Consider the following 16,501-nt stretch of genomic DNA (forward strand, 5'->3'; position numbering starts at 1 on the left):
ACGAGGAATTCGCAATGTTTTACTTGAAACACTTGCTTAACTATGTGGTTCTGCATAGCGCTTTTCTTGTCAGGCGCTAGAGTAGGCCAGCCGGTGCCTACAAGCATGTACACGTTTACAAACAATCTTCGCTGCAGTAGTTTAAATGTTAAAAAAAGAAAAGATATATCGAATGGTTAATTTCTTCTCCCCGGTGTAAAATATATGGTTTGTGCGAAGGGATCGATTGACGTTGATCGCGAGAGAGCAGCAGCTGCGCTGTGCGTGGGGCTTGCGGAAGTAAGGTGCAGGGAGGCAGGAGGGAGAGGGAGAGTTTTACCTTTTTTCTTCGCGTGTCTCTCTTCTTTAGACTGCAGTTTATAATGGAGATGAGAAAATGTTATTTGGCGACGCCATGCAAGTGATTGTATCATTATGCGAGAATCGTACGCGCGCTTCACCGAGCACTATACTCGATCGAGGCAAGCGCCCCATTAGCTATTTATATGACTTTTGTATTCTTCTGCGGCTGCATGTGTATATACATAGATATAGAGTGATGGGTGGTCCGTAATTGAGGGGGATGCTTGGCAAAACAAAATTCTGTCAGGTACGCGCTACGCGCATGAGAATTAGCGTACGAGCTCTGTCCGATGAAGTATGTGCTCCCAACTCCCAAGCAACTTACCGGCCAAATGTGTTTTGCCAGTGCAAGAGCCTGCGAGAAGGTCATCATTGGCTACTTATAAATAGCCATGCCATGCGCAGCTGCCGTGCTTGTAAACTACCTCCACCCCCTAACACGTTCTACTACACTTATGCATACGAGGAATATCTTCCCGTATATATGTTATTCTCTTGCAGGTTAATTTTTAGAGAATCGACAAATATTAATCATTTTTCCTTCAACGCACTCGTTTTATTATCACTCGAACCTATCATCTCAAGTATTTATTGGAATGTGGAAGGTCAGTATATTGCGGAAGAAATAACAAAGTGCATCATCGTGAAATATTGACATTGCATATATGGTCTTCATTAATTTGCATGCGATCGTGTTGCTGAATTGTATATATACATTAGAGGACAAATTCAATCTCTTTTCTTTAGTCGAGCATCGTCACCTTTAAATTATTATCTTATTGTATTCCTTCCAACTTTTAGACGATTATGCAGGTCAAAATGTGTTGCGCGCGTTGGCACGCCTATATAATTCCTATAATATACATGCATGTATTAGCTATATTGAATTTATTTTTAACCAAATTAATTCCTTTTTTCTCGCTCGAGCTTCTCACTTTATATTCCATCGTGAACGAGCACTCTCCCACCCCACCCCCCCCCCCCTCATTTTATATAGATTATGCCTTTTTGAATTAAATTGCGCAGCAAACATTTTGGAAAAGTATTCGTGACTGAAATCTATGAATTTGTCAACGTCTCTCTCGTGCGCATTATTGCGTTACATTAGTACCACGCAGAAGGCTATATACTAGACTTATCAACATAATAGGCATTGCATGGCTTCGATATGTTTGAAGAATGTTTAATCCTCCTATATAGGAAACAGGTGTGTGGCTGGCACAGTCACCCTGAATAAAAACATATAGCTGCTCACCTCTACCGAATTCGTGATTGCATGCTCAAAGAGGGGGAAGCTGCATCAATTTTTCCATTCTGGAGCTTCTACTTTCTTTAAAGCAATCGCGCGAGAGCCATGCAAACATTCTTTTTTCCCTCATTTCTTACGAGAGAGATTGATCTTTCTTAAGGATCATTGACCTTTCAGAGGTATATAAGAAACACCGGTTTAATCAACATAACAGGAACATCTTCAAATAGAATATGAATTTCGTTACAACTATTTTTAAACTCTACCTTTTCAATTAAATGGAACAAAGTTGTTCTTCTCCCCATTACTATTTATATATACATGTGCAACAGATGCAGAAAAATTGTTCGTTCATACGTAACCTGTGTCTGATAAACAGTGTAGAGCTACATGATTTTGCAGGTACGCGTCAGGTTTCGATATAATAGCGCGAACCATGTAATGATGATGTATATTTTGGTATCGCACACGTGAATAAAATTTTCGTACAAAACTAAAGAATTCATAGTTTTCTTCCACCTTCCCTGCCAGACTTGCATTATATAGAAATGACGTGAGAATCAATGTTATGCGTAGAGCCCTGTAAAACCTTGATAAATAAGTTTTCGCATAGTTTTCAGTCGAAAGAGAGAATGACGCGTAAAAGGGACTGATATGCATTTGGTTTCACGTAAGGGAGAGAGAGAGAGAGAGAGAGAGAGCAGAAATATATAAATAAAAGATTGACTAGAGCTGATATATACGCCAATGAGTGGTCTGCGGAACCTTGGAGGCTTCCGTCTCCACTTGATAGTCCTTGATTTAGGAAAAAAAAATCAAGTCACTGACGCATCTCGCGTTGTAACGGAGGCTACAATTTATTTTGCATATCCTAAAATTGGTCTATGTCATAGACTCTTCCGATGTATGCTTAAAATAATCTCAATATACATGGGTAAGAGATTATGTCGTGCGCGCGAGCATGCATGGACGGCACGCGGAGTGACCGTTAGAAAAGATTCATGGGCATAGTAAAAGGTTTTCAATGAGGGAATTCTTATATAATTTTAATATCTACACTGTACACGGAAAGTTTGCGCGCTTCAATGCTATTTTATATCACACAAAATACGCGACTGTGTGTGTGTCGTTTAAAATATCAATTTTTTTGTGCTTATATATAGATACCTTTGGCACAAAGTAATTGTAGTGTAAATGAGAAATTAAATGGTCAGTTGTGTGTGCATGGGACAGGTATACATATATCTATGTATGTGAAAGAGAGAGAGAGAGAGAGAGAGAGAGAGAGAGAGAGAGAGAGAGAGAGAGAGAGAATCGCCACAACTCATTCTTCTGAATCATTATAAATAATTCATTGGGGTAAGTTTATGACGGAAAGAGAGAAAAAATGCCGAGCGTGATGAGTCCTTCGACCACAAGTACTGATATTTTACAATCTTGGTCAATAGGCTAATAAGATAAACGTGATCAGCACTTTTTAATATGACAATTTATATTAAAACAACTGTGTCACCTACGCATGATATTTTAAAGGATATTTCCTCGCAAATAAATTAATATATGTATATATATATATATATATATATATGCTAATTCTCAAACTTCCGGATAGCTTTGAATAATTTATGTCCCGATAGTTGTGAAATACACATGTATACATCTCTCTCTCTCTCTCTCTCTCTCTCTCTCTCTCTCTCTCTCTCTCTCTCTCTCTCTCTCTCTCTCTCTCTCTCTCTCTCAATAATATATTCTTATAGTCTTACGAAAATCTGTGAAAAAAATTCTTATCGATATTATAGAGAGATGGTATATAAATTAGAATATGTGTGTATGTGTGTGTGATTTGTCTAAATTATAAAATAAAGGATGACGTAGGTGTAGTAATTTCTGTAAGATTTTACGAGATGCGCAATGACATAGCTTTCCTTGATAGCTATATAATAAGCCGATTAAAACTTAAGATGAGGCCGACTCAAATGGGACGTAGCATTAATGATATACCCATGGAACTTTCCAGTATGAGTGTAAATAGATTCTCCCACGCGTGCTTCGCGAGTAACAACATGAATTAATTCACTTTTCGAGTGGAAGATGCAAATTACAATTGGATCTAGTTTTTACGTCAATGATTGTGCACGCGTATGTATATACATATGTAAGATACTGGACGAATCTGAGCCAACGCGGCTCCAATAACACTGAAAACTTTCCACAGTCGCAAAAAACAGACAGCCTTCGAACTTTCTTGGGAACCAGAAATTAACTTGAACCTCCTATGTATAAATACATATACCGTTTGTTCACGGTTCAACATTGAGGCAAAAAATGGTACCTATATCTATATGAAATATATCCCAATCTAAGCGAAGAGAAATAATATATCTTGGAGGATTTTTCAATTTGGTAGCCTATTATATTTAAATTTACAGAGGAATAAATATTGCAAATCTCTCTGGCGTTCCAACTAAATAGAAATAATGATGTAATATTATCACTCGCGGTCTAACAGCTTATTGGTTCAATTTTTATTTCCAATGAAACAATCGACACACCGATCATTCCTCCACCTTAATTGCGTTCGATCCAAAAGATTTTCCTAGTGCATGCATGGATATACGTATAGTGCATATAATTATTAATGGGCGCGCCGCGACTTTTAACAATATTTGTTCATAAACGAAAAGCATTGTTTAACAAATAACAATGAAAGCTGTTCCATAAAAAGTAGAGTAATTTGTGTGTCTCTCGTTCATGCTCGACCAAAGTGGCCCACTTGTTGCAACCGGAAATGCAATTTGGCCGCTCGGCCACTTGGACACTATTGCACCAAGTTTCCAAATATTATTCTCTCGGTTATTCTCACACCCCCCCCCCCCTTCCCCCTCACTGCAGCCTCTCAATCTTTCGTCTCTTTTCAGTATAACAAATTACGGTCCCTGTCTGGCTGGCTGGCATTCCTTGGCTCGTTTATCACTGAAATCGAAGAATCGAGAGGATCGTTAAATCTGAAACCGGTTGAGGGCACTTGGTAGAGTTTTTGCTCATAGCCACCACATTCGTCCTAGCAATATCAGCTCTCGGGTACCTTCGGATAAAAGCCAAAGTCGATCGAGTCACCGATGACAAATCAAGAGAATCAGAGCCTGGACAATTTCTCTAATCCGCGAACATCACGAAATTTCTATTTTTTCAAGGAAACACGATTATTATTCGTTTTCAACATTTTAACTTCTCGCACACATTAAGCTCAATCGACTCTTCGTCTTATATAAATATATATCTATGCATCTCTCTATATTTAGCGCGTCAACTTTTTTTTTTCTTCCTTCAATCTTATACCAAAGTTCAGTTACCCCGACTGTAATATTTATTCTAGAAGCTCTAACTTCTCTTATATACATTCTAGTATTGACACACATCATCAGTCATTGTTACAATGTGCCGTAACTCTCATTTCATTCATCGATTCTAAATTATAATCGCTCAACTTTTTTCATCTACAATGCGTCAACTTAATCCCCCCTTAATCTTCAGCAAACTCCTGCATTTACATGCCGAATAATGTTTAATCCTGAAAAACTTGTTCCACTTTAATTCTCTGGGTCATCATTGGCCATCGTACTATCATGCTACATTATTTTATTAGTTAACTCTAAAAAATCCTAGCTTTATGAAGAATAAACTGCCCGCGCGATCGTCAATTTTACAGTCCTTGACATTTTTAAATTTGCAAAATTCTCAAAAAATGTCCTTATACGAGAGGAGATGTAAATTGTGACAATAAAATTGGCTGATAAAACGTAATCGCTGAGAGAAAATGAAAAAATATCGCCATTAGTATATATAGGCAGTAAAAATCAACAATCTCGTTAACTTGGCAACAAATATTCCACTACAACTCTTATGTAAGGTGCAATGCGTTGTTCACAATAACGCGTTGATAGATTTATCCATTTATTATTCCATTTTTATTTTAGATGTAATGGATACATTTCCCACCATTATTAGAGTAATTAACACGCTGCAATCACACTGCAGGATGGATATATATATATATATATATATATATATATGTATATAGGGAATCCCCGGGAGAAGAGATTTGGCACGGCGAATTATAGTATAGTAATTTCTACGAGCTCCTAGCAATTGAGATTAAAAAGTAGGGAATTATAAATACAAAAGAGGAGAAAATTACTTAAAATAAGTACAATCAAAATAGTGTTTATTCGAGCCGAGCAACAATATTAAATTATGCATGCATTTATTGGCAAAATCTCGATATTAATGTACATTCGAGATATTTTTGCAAATAATTGTATTCGCATATATTGCAATTCATTTATAAACTACATTTATACATATATATATATATATATATATATACATACATATAGTATTACAGGGACTCGAGGCATTTTTCCATGAGTTTTGTATATTGGCATAAACAAAATCTGTAGGCCGTTCGATAAGAAAGTCTAGGTGTAGCAGTTGACTCACTATTATTAGCGCAGAACGTCGCGTTTAAATTTATACAATCGCCGACAAAAGCACGTGCCAACAATATTTATAAGAATGAAACACGTACGTGCTTGAAATACCAAACGTGTTCGATTCAAAGCTGCGTGAAGTGACGAAAAATATTCAATTGTATGAAATTCATCATTCGTATATAGATCTGATTTTTGACACGAGCGAAATTCAGTGCTTGAGAAGATAAGGTGTACGTGTAGGTACGGTATAGTCTCAAGGAGAGACCGTTCGAAGCAATACGTTATTTCCAAACTCTGCATGCAGATATAAATTTTAACACACTCAACGAATAAACATTAGAAACACAATTTACACTCTCTAGGTATATATATACTATCGCTAAAAATTATATCAATAAATAATTATTATATATAATAACTAAGAGAGATTATTGGTAGAGAAAAATGTGCAGCACATCTCAGTGGGCGAATAGTTGGCGAAAGAAAAAAGTTACTATATAGATATATTTAAGTGGACGAAAGTAGTAAATACTGCTCAGACTCGACCCGATGAAATGGGTGAGTCGAAAGGAGAAGTGCAAGCTTTTTTACATATAGTCATGCAATTATATAGGTACCTCGTTGATTTTTGCCATTTTGCAAGGGCACAAAGTTTTTTGTTTCACAAACCTCCTTAAATATCGATGATAATTGTGCGAGAGTATAGGGGTACCGAGTTGCAAGAATTATATTCCACTTTTCTTGGCGCACACACATGCACAAGATACTGCACCTATTATATACATACATACGCGAGTGAAAATAAATATACATGAAATACACAATGTGCGATCCTTGGACCCTCTGGAATGATCACGAGGAGGCTCAAGTAGGGGGTAGAGCAATTTTTTTACCCTATCTGTCATGTAACTTTTTTCTCAAGTTACTGTAACTTATTGGAGGAAATGGTTCATTAAAATATTCCTCAATAGATGATTCAATTAACTGATAAACTACTTGCTTCAGAACCTTATTGTATAATTGTTGTATATTTGTTTGTTTATTTAAAAGAAATGTTCTATTAATATGAGAAAAGATTTAAGGAATGTCATGATGCAGATATACATGGAGTAATCGAAGCAACGAAGAGTCTATTGTTTGTTTGAGTAAACTTTGAGTTGTAGTCGCGTGCACGAACACATGCATCTGTTGCGCAAATGGGGAGGCGAAAAATAATAATTAGGAAGTGCATAGGGGGTGGATGAGTCGTATATATATATATATATATATATGTTGTAGGGCTTGCAAGCGTTCCACCGATTAGTATACATATAGTGCACGAGAGTAAGTTTCGAGTGTGAAAATGAATAGGAATTGCATGGTGTGCGCGCGCGCGACCCTTGGACACTCCAGAATGATCTAGAGAGAGAGAGGGAGAGAGAGAGAGAGAGAGAGGGAGAGACTCGAGTGGCGCGTCGGAGGAAGGAACGGATGGAACCAAAAACGCGCGCGTTGATTGATATACACACAGACACACGCACACTACGACGGTGGCCGGCACTCGGAGGGATCGAGACACGCATCGTGCACGCTCACGCGCACGTGGTTTATAGGTTTGCTTGACAGCGCGTCGCGACGCGCCTTCCTCTTGCATCGCTCGAAGAGGGTGGGGGCTTCTTTCAGCGTTCCGCCACCGCCACTACGCGATTCTTTTGCTGGTTGGTCTTTGAGGGGGGAGGGTCAGATGCAAGGAATCGCACAGACAGGTGTCGTGTCTCGCGTCTCACGGGCTTAAGACGATATAAGAAACCGTGTCTGGCTCCTGGACACCTCAGTGATAGAGCTGCAAGGTGTTCGAGACAGTTCGAGTACAGCGGTGCTGCCTATATAATATACCTAGGCTTCGACGCGAACATTTTTTTACGTCTTCTCTCCTCCCTTCTCGCGAACGCTTAGTTTTCTCCAACTCTTTTCCACACACACATATACTCCTACAGAGAGGAATTTTTCTTCTACCGCAGCATTAACAGTGAGTTGGCCAGTTTGGTCGTTCGTTCAGTGCAAAATATATATCGGTTCGCATTTTAATCATTCATTTAGTTTTAGCTCTCTTTCCATATGCTTATATTCTATTTATATTATTTCCATCTTATTCCCAGAGCGACCTGAATAAGGATTTGGATAAAAACTTTGATTGGTCCTGCAGTTGCCCGTTGTTACAAACACCTATTGGTTCCATTGATTACATTTTTCCAAGAAATTTCTTTGGTGACTCTATATAGTGGAAATCTGTGCTCTTCTGTGATTTTTTCTTCTCGTTGCATATATATTCTTGTAATTGATCTCTTATTCTGCGGTAATTTAATACCGATGAGATTAGAATTTTCGTTTGGAGCAAATTTTACTTTCTTTATTGAAGAAAATGTCCAAATGATACGTGTAAAATCTTGTGCGAGTGTGGATTGTGCTAAATTAATAGGCAGGTTATACATAAACAATTATCGTGGCTTTGAGAGAGCTAATCACAATCGGTCGGGCATTTCGATGGAAAGACAAGGCGCGAGTCTGAAAAAGAACACAACATCTCTCTCTCTCTCTCTCTCTCTCTCTCCCTCCCTCAGTTTCTCTCTTTGCCAATAAAATCTGATAAATCATGTACAATTTAATTTAACGCGAAACTCTCTAAATAGTTTATAATCTTACTATTATTTACCATATATTCTTTTTCTCTCAATTATTGTACAGGCTGCCGAGCTTCTATCGATATAGCTGCAGATACTCTAGCCTGAGATATATCTTGTCTTTGCATGCATGTCAGTCGTTGTGTATATTATTATATTCCCATGTTTTAAACAGGTTCTCTTTGATTGTTAAAAAGCTGAAGATAATTCATCGTAACGAGTACTGTAAAAGCTTAAAGAGCAAACCACACAATTGAATTATTATGATAAAATATAAGCAGTCTTGGCCTTTGGGGTAAGACCGATTTTACGCAAAACCGTTAGTTGACTCGGCAGAATCGCATCGTTCGATCTACCTAGAATATAACAGTTTTCTGAAATCTCAATTATAATCTAGCTCTCTCATATACATGTATATATGAAATCTGTCGAGTGGCATGTTGAAGCACTTGATGCGAATAAAAGTATCAAATATTAGCTTATAAAAAAGAAAAGTAATTATAACAATAAGAGTCTCTCTCGATTGGGTGGTATAATAAAACTTGATGGCGTGCAGTTATTATTAGCAATCATTTGTTCAACACAGGCGAATATACATAATGTGCATGTATAGTTAAATGAAAGATTTGTTTGGTGCCAACTGCCAAGTTGCACGCGCGATTAGTGTCAATTTTTAATCTTTCTTGGACAATTATTATTCCGTAGATCAGATTTTATTTGATCGAGCACTGCATGACTCGGAGCAGAGGAATTCTCGGAATAGGAATTCGAACTTGCATCATACTGCAAACATACTAATTTCCTCCATGTTGTTTTTTCCACTTGTATTAATCATAAATTATCGCAGGACAATTAATTGTTACAATGACTTGTCACAGCGGATAGCTAATTAACAGTATAGGCCAGATTTATCGTGCATTAGGATTGATTCAGAGTGACAAATATATTCTATGGCATTTAGCTTTGATTCAGCTGCAAGGATATATTGTTAAGAAATTCGAGTGTGTGTGTGTGTAAAGAGATAAGGGGGGTGGGTGAAGAGAGGCAGCCATAGGCATGCATAGCGCATTCAGCAAAGGATAGTTATTTGAAATAAGTGGAGTAACTAGTTGTGGGGGTCTGAGGAGCAAACTGGATTACAAGAGGCAATGACTACGCGTGGCTGCATGCGCAGACGGTATATAGGGACTGCATTTTTTGCGGTGTAAACAAGTTTTCAGTGAGTTGCAGTGTTTGGTGAAGTTACTTTTCCTTTCAGCGCCAACGTGCAATTGCAAAATCCCTTTTAGCCGCCTCGAGATTCTCTCTCTCTCTCTCTCTCTCTCTCTCGAACGAATTATAAATCGTGCTCCTTTTTTCGTTAAACGTGTCGGCTGCTGCTGCAGCGCGAGGAGGCCGAAGCTTCCATCAACCGCATATAGCAATTGCTTGCGCAGACAATCGTAAGGAACAATAAGATTGTTTAGTTTATTGGCTATCGGGCCGTTATTGCTCGCCTTGGATTTTCCCCATAATTTTGCAACGTCTTTCGCCAATTTTTTCTCGGCGCACTGCGCAGCGATTGCTCGCGACCAATCTAAAACGCCCGGGCCTCGTGCTTCAATATTTTTTCTTTTGCAATGTCTCTTTCGTCCTATCGTCTCTCTTTTTCTAAACTATACTATATATATATAGCGACGACGACCCACTTTTGACCATTGTTCCGCTGCAGGATATGGGGGGGGGGGGGGGCTTTTCTTTTCAATTGTCAAATTGAGGCGCGATAAACATGCGGTGCGCATGGCTATGATCTTTCGATTAAACTCGTGCAGTCGGCCTGCAATAGTCCAGAGCGGGCTGCGCGATATAAACTTATTGTTGTATTTTTCCTTCCCTAAAATAGCTTCCCCCACACTTTAATTATATATAAATATGTGTGCACATACTTATACGCGCATGTGCCTCGAACGGAGGAGATTTTTATTTCCTTCTTTGTTTTTTTCAATTAATTTTTCTCGATATACACCGCAGCGCGGTGTACAATGTGTTATCCGATTATAAGCGCGAGAAGAGAAGAGTACTATATATATCCTCCCCCCCCCCCCCCCTCCCATAACGCGAGGCACGCGCCTATACGTCATCGCTGTCTCTTTCCAACGAAACATCCACATTTTGATCATTAAACAGCTGCAGCTGCCTATCGATTATTTAGGACGAGAGTTACACATTGGCTGGTCTCGAAATGTGTGTCCAAAAGAGAATTAGCGAAAAGCCGCTAGACCGGTTTACTTGCCGGACGTATCTATAGCGAGTAGTGCGCAAGGTGGTCCAAATTACTGGGGCAAAAAATCCGCGGCGTAATTTCTAATAGTCAAGAAGCATGCACTATAGGCAAGCACCTAGAACCTGGCAAATCCCAACAGGTTCTGCGTCTCTTTTTTATATATATCTCAGCTCGATGGATTCGGCAAGTGATCGAGGAATTTTCTCGAATTGAAGCGCGCGGTATACGAAACGTACGCCGAATGATCCTGCACTGCAGCGCATATCATCGAGTTTAACGCACGCCGCGGCAATTAACTTGAATCTCCCGCGTACTACGTCAAAAGTCTAATCGCAACTCGACTCTGTATACAGATACGTATATTTCAAAAGGAACTTTCAATACCACGAGAATCAACGTGGGAAAAATTCATCCAGGACATGTATCTATCGTAAAAAATGTCTAATCGACCGCGGCCCGTGTCTAGCTTGGGAACGAGATATATTTTTAAACGAACAATCATTTTTCTCCTCCGCTCAGACCTGCACATTTAATATAATACTGGGCCAATGTGATATTTTATACTCGATAGACACTAATATATTGTGCAGAAAATAATGTGGAGGTAAAACTAGTGCTTAGGAATATAACGAAAAGGTGATGCATGGTCACTTGTGCAAAATTACACTCTTCATTTATTATAGGCACATCTATCTAATTATAGCTGTAGAATTTTTGTTTGATAGATGAAAGTGTAAGGTAGGAGTAAGATTTTTATATAATAATTGAAGGATAGGAAGGTTCGATAAGATGTTGACAAGGTCGGAAATGGAGTTGGTGCATGGCATTGCAGCTATAATCGATCCTTCCTCAAGAGAGTCTGCATTAAACAGCTCTATCGCGAGATAATGCTGGAAGCTATAGCCTTTTTCTTTGTTTTTTTTTTTTTTTTTTTTTTTTTTTTTTTTTTTGACATCCACACACTGGCAAAACTGGTGCATATTTCCGACTTTTTTCTGGCACATTCGAGAAAATCTTTGTCGGTGAAAGGACAGCAATGTAACCTTTCCTATATAGCCTGAATAAGCAGGAGAACGTTGATCCATAAAGCTAGCCCCAACCCAACACGATCGAGCAGAAACTCGTCGATCGGGTTTATCGGCCAGTTTATCCTGTGTAACGCGCGCAGCTGATCTCGACCGGAAAGAGATCGCTTATTGCTAGTCGTCTTTCATTATAGCTGCAAAAAATCTCTCTTCTACTCTATCCCTAGCTGTGCCCCATTGCGTCACTGAAGCTCCAATAAAGCAACGCTCCAATAATTTTTCAAGCACGCGCGCGCGCGCAGGCAGATATATCCAGCCCTAGGCCCCCTAGACCTCGCGCTCTCTCATCCATTTCCCTACACATGCATATATACATATATCCTATAACCGTGGCCTTTCCACTTTTTCCTCCCAATATATCATCGATATTATATCATCATGCACACTCGGCAAGGATCTCTCAATATGCTGCTATAATTTTCAGATGGCGACCATAGTGAGGAAGATCTACGATGGTTACCGAGACATCATGGATAATAAAAGTGATCCAAGAGTGAACGATTGGGCCATGATGAGCGGTCCGTTCCCAACGCTGGCCATTTGCCTTTTTTACGCTTACTTTGTCAAGGTCCTGGGACCCAAGCTGATGGAGAACAGGAAGCCTTTCGATCTCAGAAGAGTCATGATATTTTACAATTTATTCCAAGTGATATTCTCCAGCTGGCTGTTCTACGAGGTAACAAGCTATAATCATGCAAATATCCCATTTCGCCCATACGCATTAGATTCTCTCTGTACATATAGAGTAGTTTTTTCAAGAGTGTGCAACTTTTGCCCCCACCCTATCAAGTTTGAAGAAATCTTGAAAAGGACAATAATCCAACGTTCGAGTTGAATGACCTTCGCTATATTCGTCGCAAGTACCATATTTTCCTTCAATCGCAGATCACTCTTACACGATTGTTTGATCAACGTTAAATTAAAGTACATATACACATGCATGCACGCACAAAATAATATGGTAAATTTACGTATATGTATACACACATATATATATATATATATATATATAGTGAATCGAGTGCGCGGCACTTGATGAGCCATTTGTTTCTTCGCTTTCAGAAGACAAAAGAGAAAAATCAAGAGAGAATAAGTTGCCGCGCATGTGTATTATATCGTATCGTGAAAAAATGATTAGTTTATTTGTACCATTTGGTTATTATTATAAGGACGGTGTAATAAAATTGCTATATTGATTTTGCACAGTGCCTGGCATCCGGTTGGTGGGGACAATATTCTTTCAGGTGTCAACCGGTTGATTACTCGACCAACCCAACGGCAATGAGAATGGCACGAGGTTGCTGGTGGTACTACTTTTCCAAGTTCACCGAGCTCATGGACACGGTCTTCTTTGTGTTGAGAAAGAAGAACAATCACATCTCGACTCTCCACGTGATCCATCACGGTTGCATGCCACTATCCGTTTGGTTCGGAGTGAAATTTACGCCAGGTAAGAGAGTCGGGGCAGAAAATTCCTATCGGCACACCGGGTGGCCACGATAACAAGTTTCTAATCTAAAAAAAAGAATCGTGATTTTCACGAGGCAACAATTATTTTATCTCCCGCGCTACACGACGCGAGTCGTGCAGCATACCGCACATGCGCGCGCGAGTATATTGGGAGAGTATATATGCATGTGTATAGAATATCTCGCGCTGTCAGTATGGGAACGCGTGTTATTTTTTCTTTACATGCAAAAACTATAGAGTGCAGCAAGATGAGAATGATGCTGCATGCGCGCGCGCGCGTGTTTGTACATATAACTATTGGAGGAGACTAAAGACCTTAATTGCTGCTGACATGGTGATTGTTGTTATCAGGTGGCCACAGCTCCTTCTTTGGATTACTAAACACGTTCGTCCACATTGTCATGTATTCCTACTACTTGCTGGCAGCTCTGGGTCCAAAAATACAGCCCTACCTGTGGTGGAAGAAATACCTGACGAGTCTGCAAATGATCCAATTCGTTCTGGTGATGATCCATGCCTTCCAGCTGCTCTTCGTCGACTGCAACTACCCAAAAGCCTTCGTTTGGTGGATCGGACTCCACGCTGTCATGTTCTACTTCCTCTTCAGGGACTTTTACGTCGAGGCTTACAAGAAGAGGAAGATGTCCATTGCCCAGAAGAAGGAACAGTACAGACAGGAGCAATCGAGGCTCGATCAGCTGAAACAGCAGACCCAGCTAAACGGATCCAAGGACAATTCTGTGATTTATGCCAATCAGTACAAAATGGCGACTGGATACATTTCTGACAAGGGCTTGAGGAACCGCGTGTTCATCGACAATCGTGCATTTCAAGATTGAGGGAGGCTGCTGTGCGCTTTCTCCTCCTCGTCGCGCGTGCTCGATGAGATCGATCTCTTCGTCCTGACAAAAATCCTTATGCGATTTATTAGTCCGTTCTGACACTCGCATCAGACAAACTCGCCCAAAATCCACGTTGATTTTCGCGATTCGGTTTCGATTCCTTCGAATTTTTTTCGCCTCCTCCTATATATGTATATCGTAGAAAGAGAGAGAGAGAGAGAGCTTATTCATCGTCTCGACATGAATAGCATTTTGCAACATTTTTAACGAATGCTTGCGTGTATATGTGTGCGTGCATGTGTGCGTGTGTGCGTGCGTGCTCGCGCGAAAGAATGCTGGAGGACTGAGTAACGTTATTTAGGTTAAGGAGAATTTTTTATTGGCCTGCCAAATCTTATCCAATTACCAAAATAAGCCAATTGAGATGCCTTGCTATATTCGTCTCGTTTATAGATTAAAGCGTTTTTGTATATATATACACATATATAAAGATAATACATGTAAAGTATATAGTTTATGAATTTTTCGTGAAATTCAGATTAATTAGATTTTTCTGATCCTCTTGACGCGATCGGCAATTCAAACTGAAATGACCATTTCCTTCCGCGTACATCGACAAACCGAAATAATATAAGCTACTTGATATTCGTCTGAGAATCAAATTCGCCTAGCTCGACATACCTATATATGTATATCATTTATTGGCACTAAATGTATTAGGACACGATCGATTTATTGCTCAAAGAATCAGTGAAATATATCACTTTGTACAGGCTGTGCAATAATTATCCATCGTACAATAGGGCTAATTTGCCCCTCGAGAGAATATTATTACTTTTTTTAGTCAACAATTAATATATACGTTCTAACTCTTTATATAATTCCCATATATTCATCACGATTCTTTTATTGTTATATATATTACATTGCTCGATCTCTGTTGTTTCTGTTAAACTAATTTTCTAATAAATTTTAGAATGTTTATACAAACCAGGTCCTCCCGTTTAGGTAAGCACTTTTGTCCATTTTTCAAAATAAACTGAAAGAGCAATAATTTTCTCTTGAAAGAAAAAAGGAAAGAGGAAAAAGGCAAATTTGTGTGCGATTATTATTGCTCGGCCTTTGCCAAAGGTATTTTCCTTGGAATATTAATCTGGATTTTGACTTTGATTCTTCGCCTATTCCCGCACGAGGCAGCTAGTTGCGAGAGACGCGGACAATTTATTGAGCGCTGGAGAAAAATAAAATTGTTCATCCGCATGGTCGCGATCACGCGCACGGGCGATATTTGCGAAATAGAAGTGCATCTGGAAATCTTGCCATGCATCCATCCGTTAAAGGAATCCTCGCGCGTTTACCTTCAATATCCAAAGACTCGATCTTCGAGTAGCATTATTCATTACGAAATCTCGACGAATACTGTACCCAAGTGTTAAAAGTAATCGCAAGCAAAAAATAGAAACTCGAGAAATGCACGTAGTATAACGTTAAGTAACTTTGTATAGAGCGAGTTCACTCAAGTAGTTGTATATTTATTTTATACGACAAATAAATTGTATACTCTTTTTAAGCGATTGTTTGTATCAACCGACGACCTTCTCCCCTCGATCCTCCAACGCAGTCATCCATCCTCTCATGTTGCAGCAATTTTAATCGCGCGAAAACAAATAAGATTTCTTTTCGCGCGATTAAAAGGACAGCTAGTGCGCATGCGTTCTTCTATATATACGTACAATATTCATAGAGGCAATCGAGTCAATGACATTTGTCAAATAATAAAGAGAAATTTAACATTGGGTGTGTCATATTTATCAAGTTGAACGTACATCATTGCTTAAAACCGAGTGTGCAGAATAGGTACAAACTAAACATGCTGTTTCCCCCAAGTTATTCTCCGTTGTAATCGAGCGAGGGTAAAATAGAAATACAACGAGCGCGCGTGCGGCAACGACGACACGACACACACACGCGCGTATGATATATAGATACGGAAAAAGTGCCGCTCGCAACATTATCGACCACTGGTATGGGAGAGTATCCGGTACGTGCGTGGCTGCTGCTGCTGCTGTGCTGCTGCTTACTTTTTACCATGCTGGA

The 16,501-nt window shown here is 39.3% G+C and overlaps 1 protein-coding gene across 2 annotated transcripts; it reads left to right on the plus strand.

Annotated features, from left to right (window-relative positions):
- Window positions 1–7,846: 7,846 nt before the first annotated feature.
- Window positions 7,847–15,974, plus strand: LOC136784892 (very long chain fatty acid elongase AAEL008004-like). Of its 2 annotated transcripts, none has more exons than XM_066745818.1 (4): window positions 7,847–8,092; window positions 12,517–12,768; window positions 13,299–13,542; window positions 13,914–15,974. In XM_066745818.1, the coding sequence occupies exons 2-4, from the start codon at window positions 12,517–12,519 to the stop codon at window positions 14,399–14,401; spliced, it is 984 nt and encodes a 327-aa protein (XP_066601915.1). In that variant the 5' UTR covers window positions 7,847–8,092; the 3' UTR covers window positions 14,402–15,974. The 2 variants fall into 2 exon arrangements, with proteins under 2 accessions (XP_066601915.1, XP_066601916.1); XM_066745819.1 differs by lacking the exon at window positions 7,847–8,092 and adding an exon at window positions 9,714–9,963.
- The last annotated feature ends 527 nt before the right edge of the window (window positions 15,975–16,501 follow it).

This window comes from Prorops nasuta, unplaced genomic scaffold (assembly GCF_024137725.1).
Source record: "Prorops nasuta isolate Cenicafe-Biocafe unplaced genomic scaffold, Cenicafe_Pnas_1.2 PNAS00095, whole genome shotgun sequence".
Classification (NCBI taxonomy): Eukaryota; Metazoa; Arthropoda; class Insecta; order Hymenoptera; family Bethylidae; genus Prorops; species Prorops nasuta.

Excerpts from the sequence above, each read along its gene's own strand:
- LOC136784892 (XM_066745818.1), top strand. The coding sequence starts at position 12,517 with ATGGCGACCATAGTGAGGAAGATCTACGATGGTTACCGAGACATCATG. Across the intron at positions 12,769-13,298 it reads CCAGCTGGCTGTTCTACGAG|TGCCTGGCATCCGGTTGGTG; the intron begins GTAACAAGCTAT and ends GATTTTGCACAG. Across the intron at positions 13,543-13,913 it reads CGGAGTGAAATTTACGCCAG|GTGGCCACAGCTCCTTCTTT; the intron begins GTAAGAGAGTCG and ends TGTTGTTATCAG.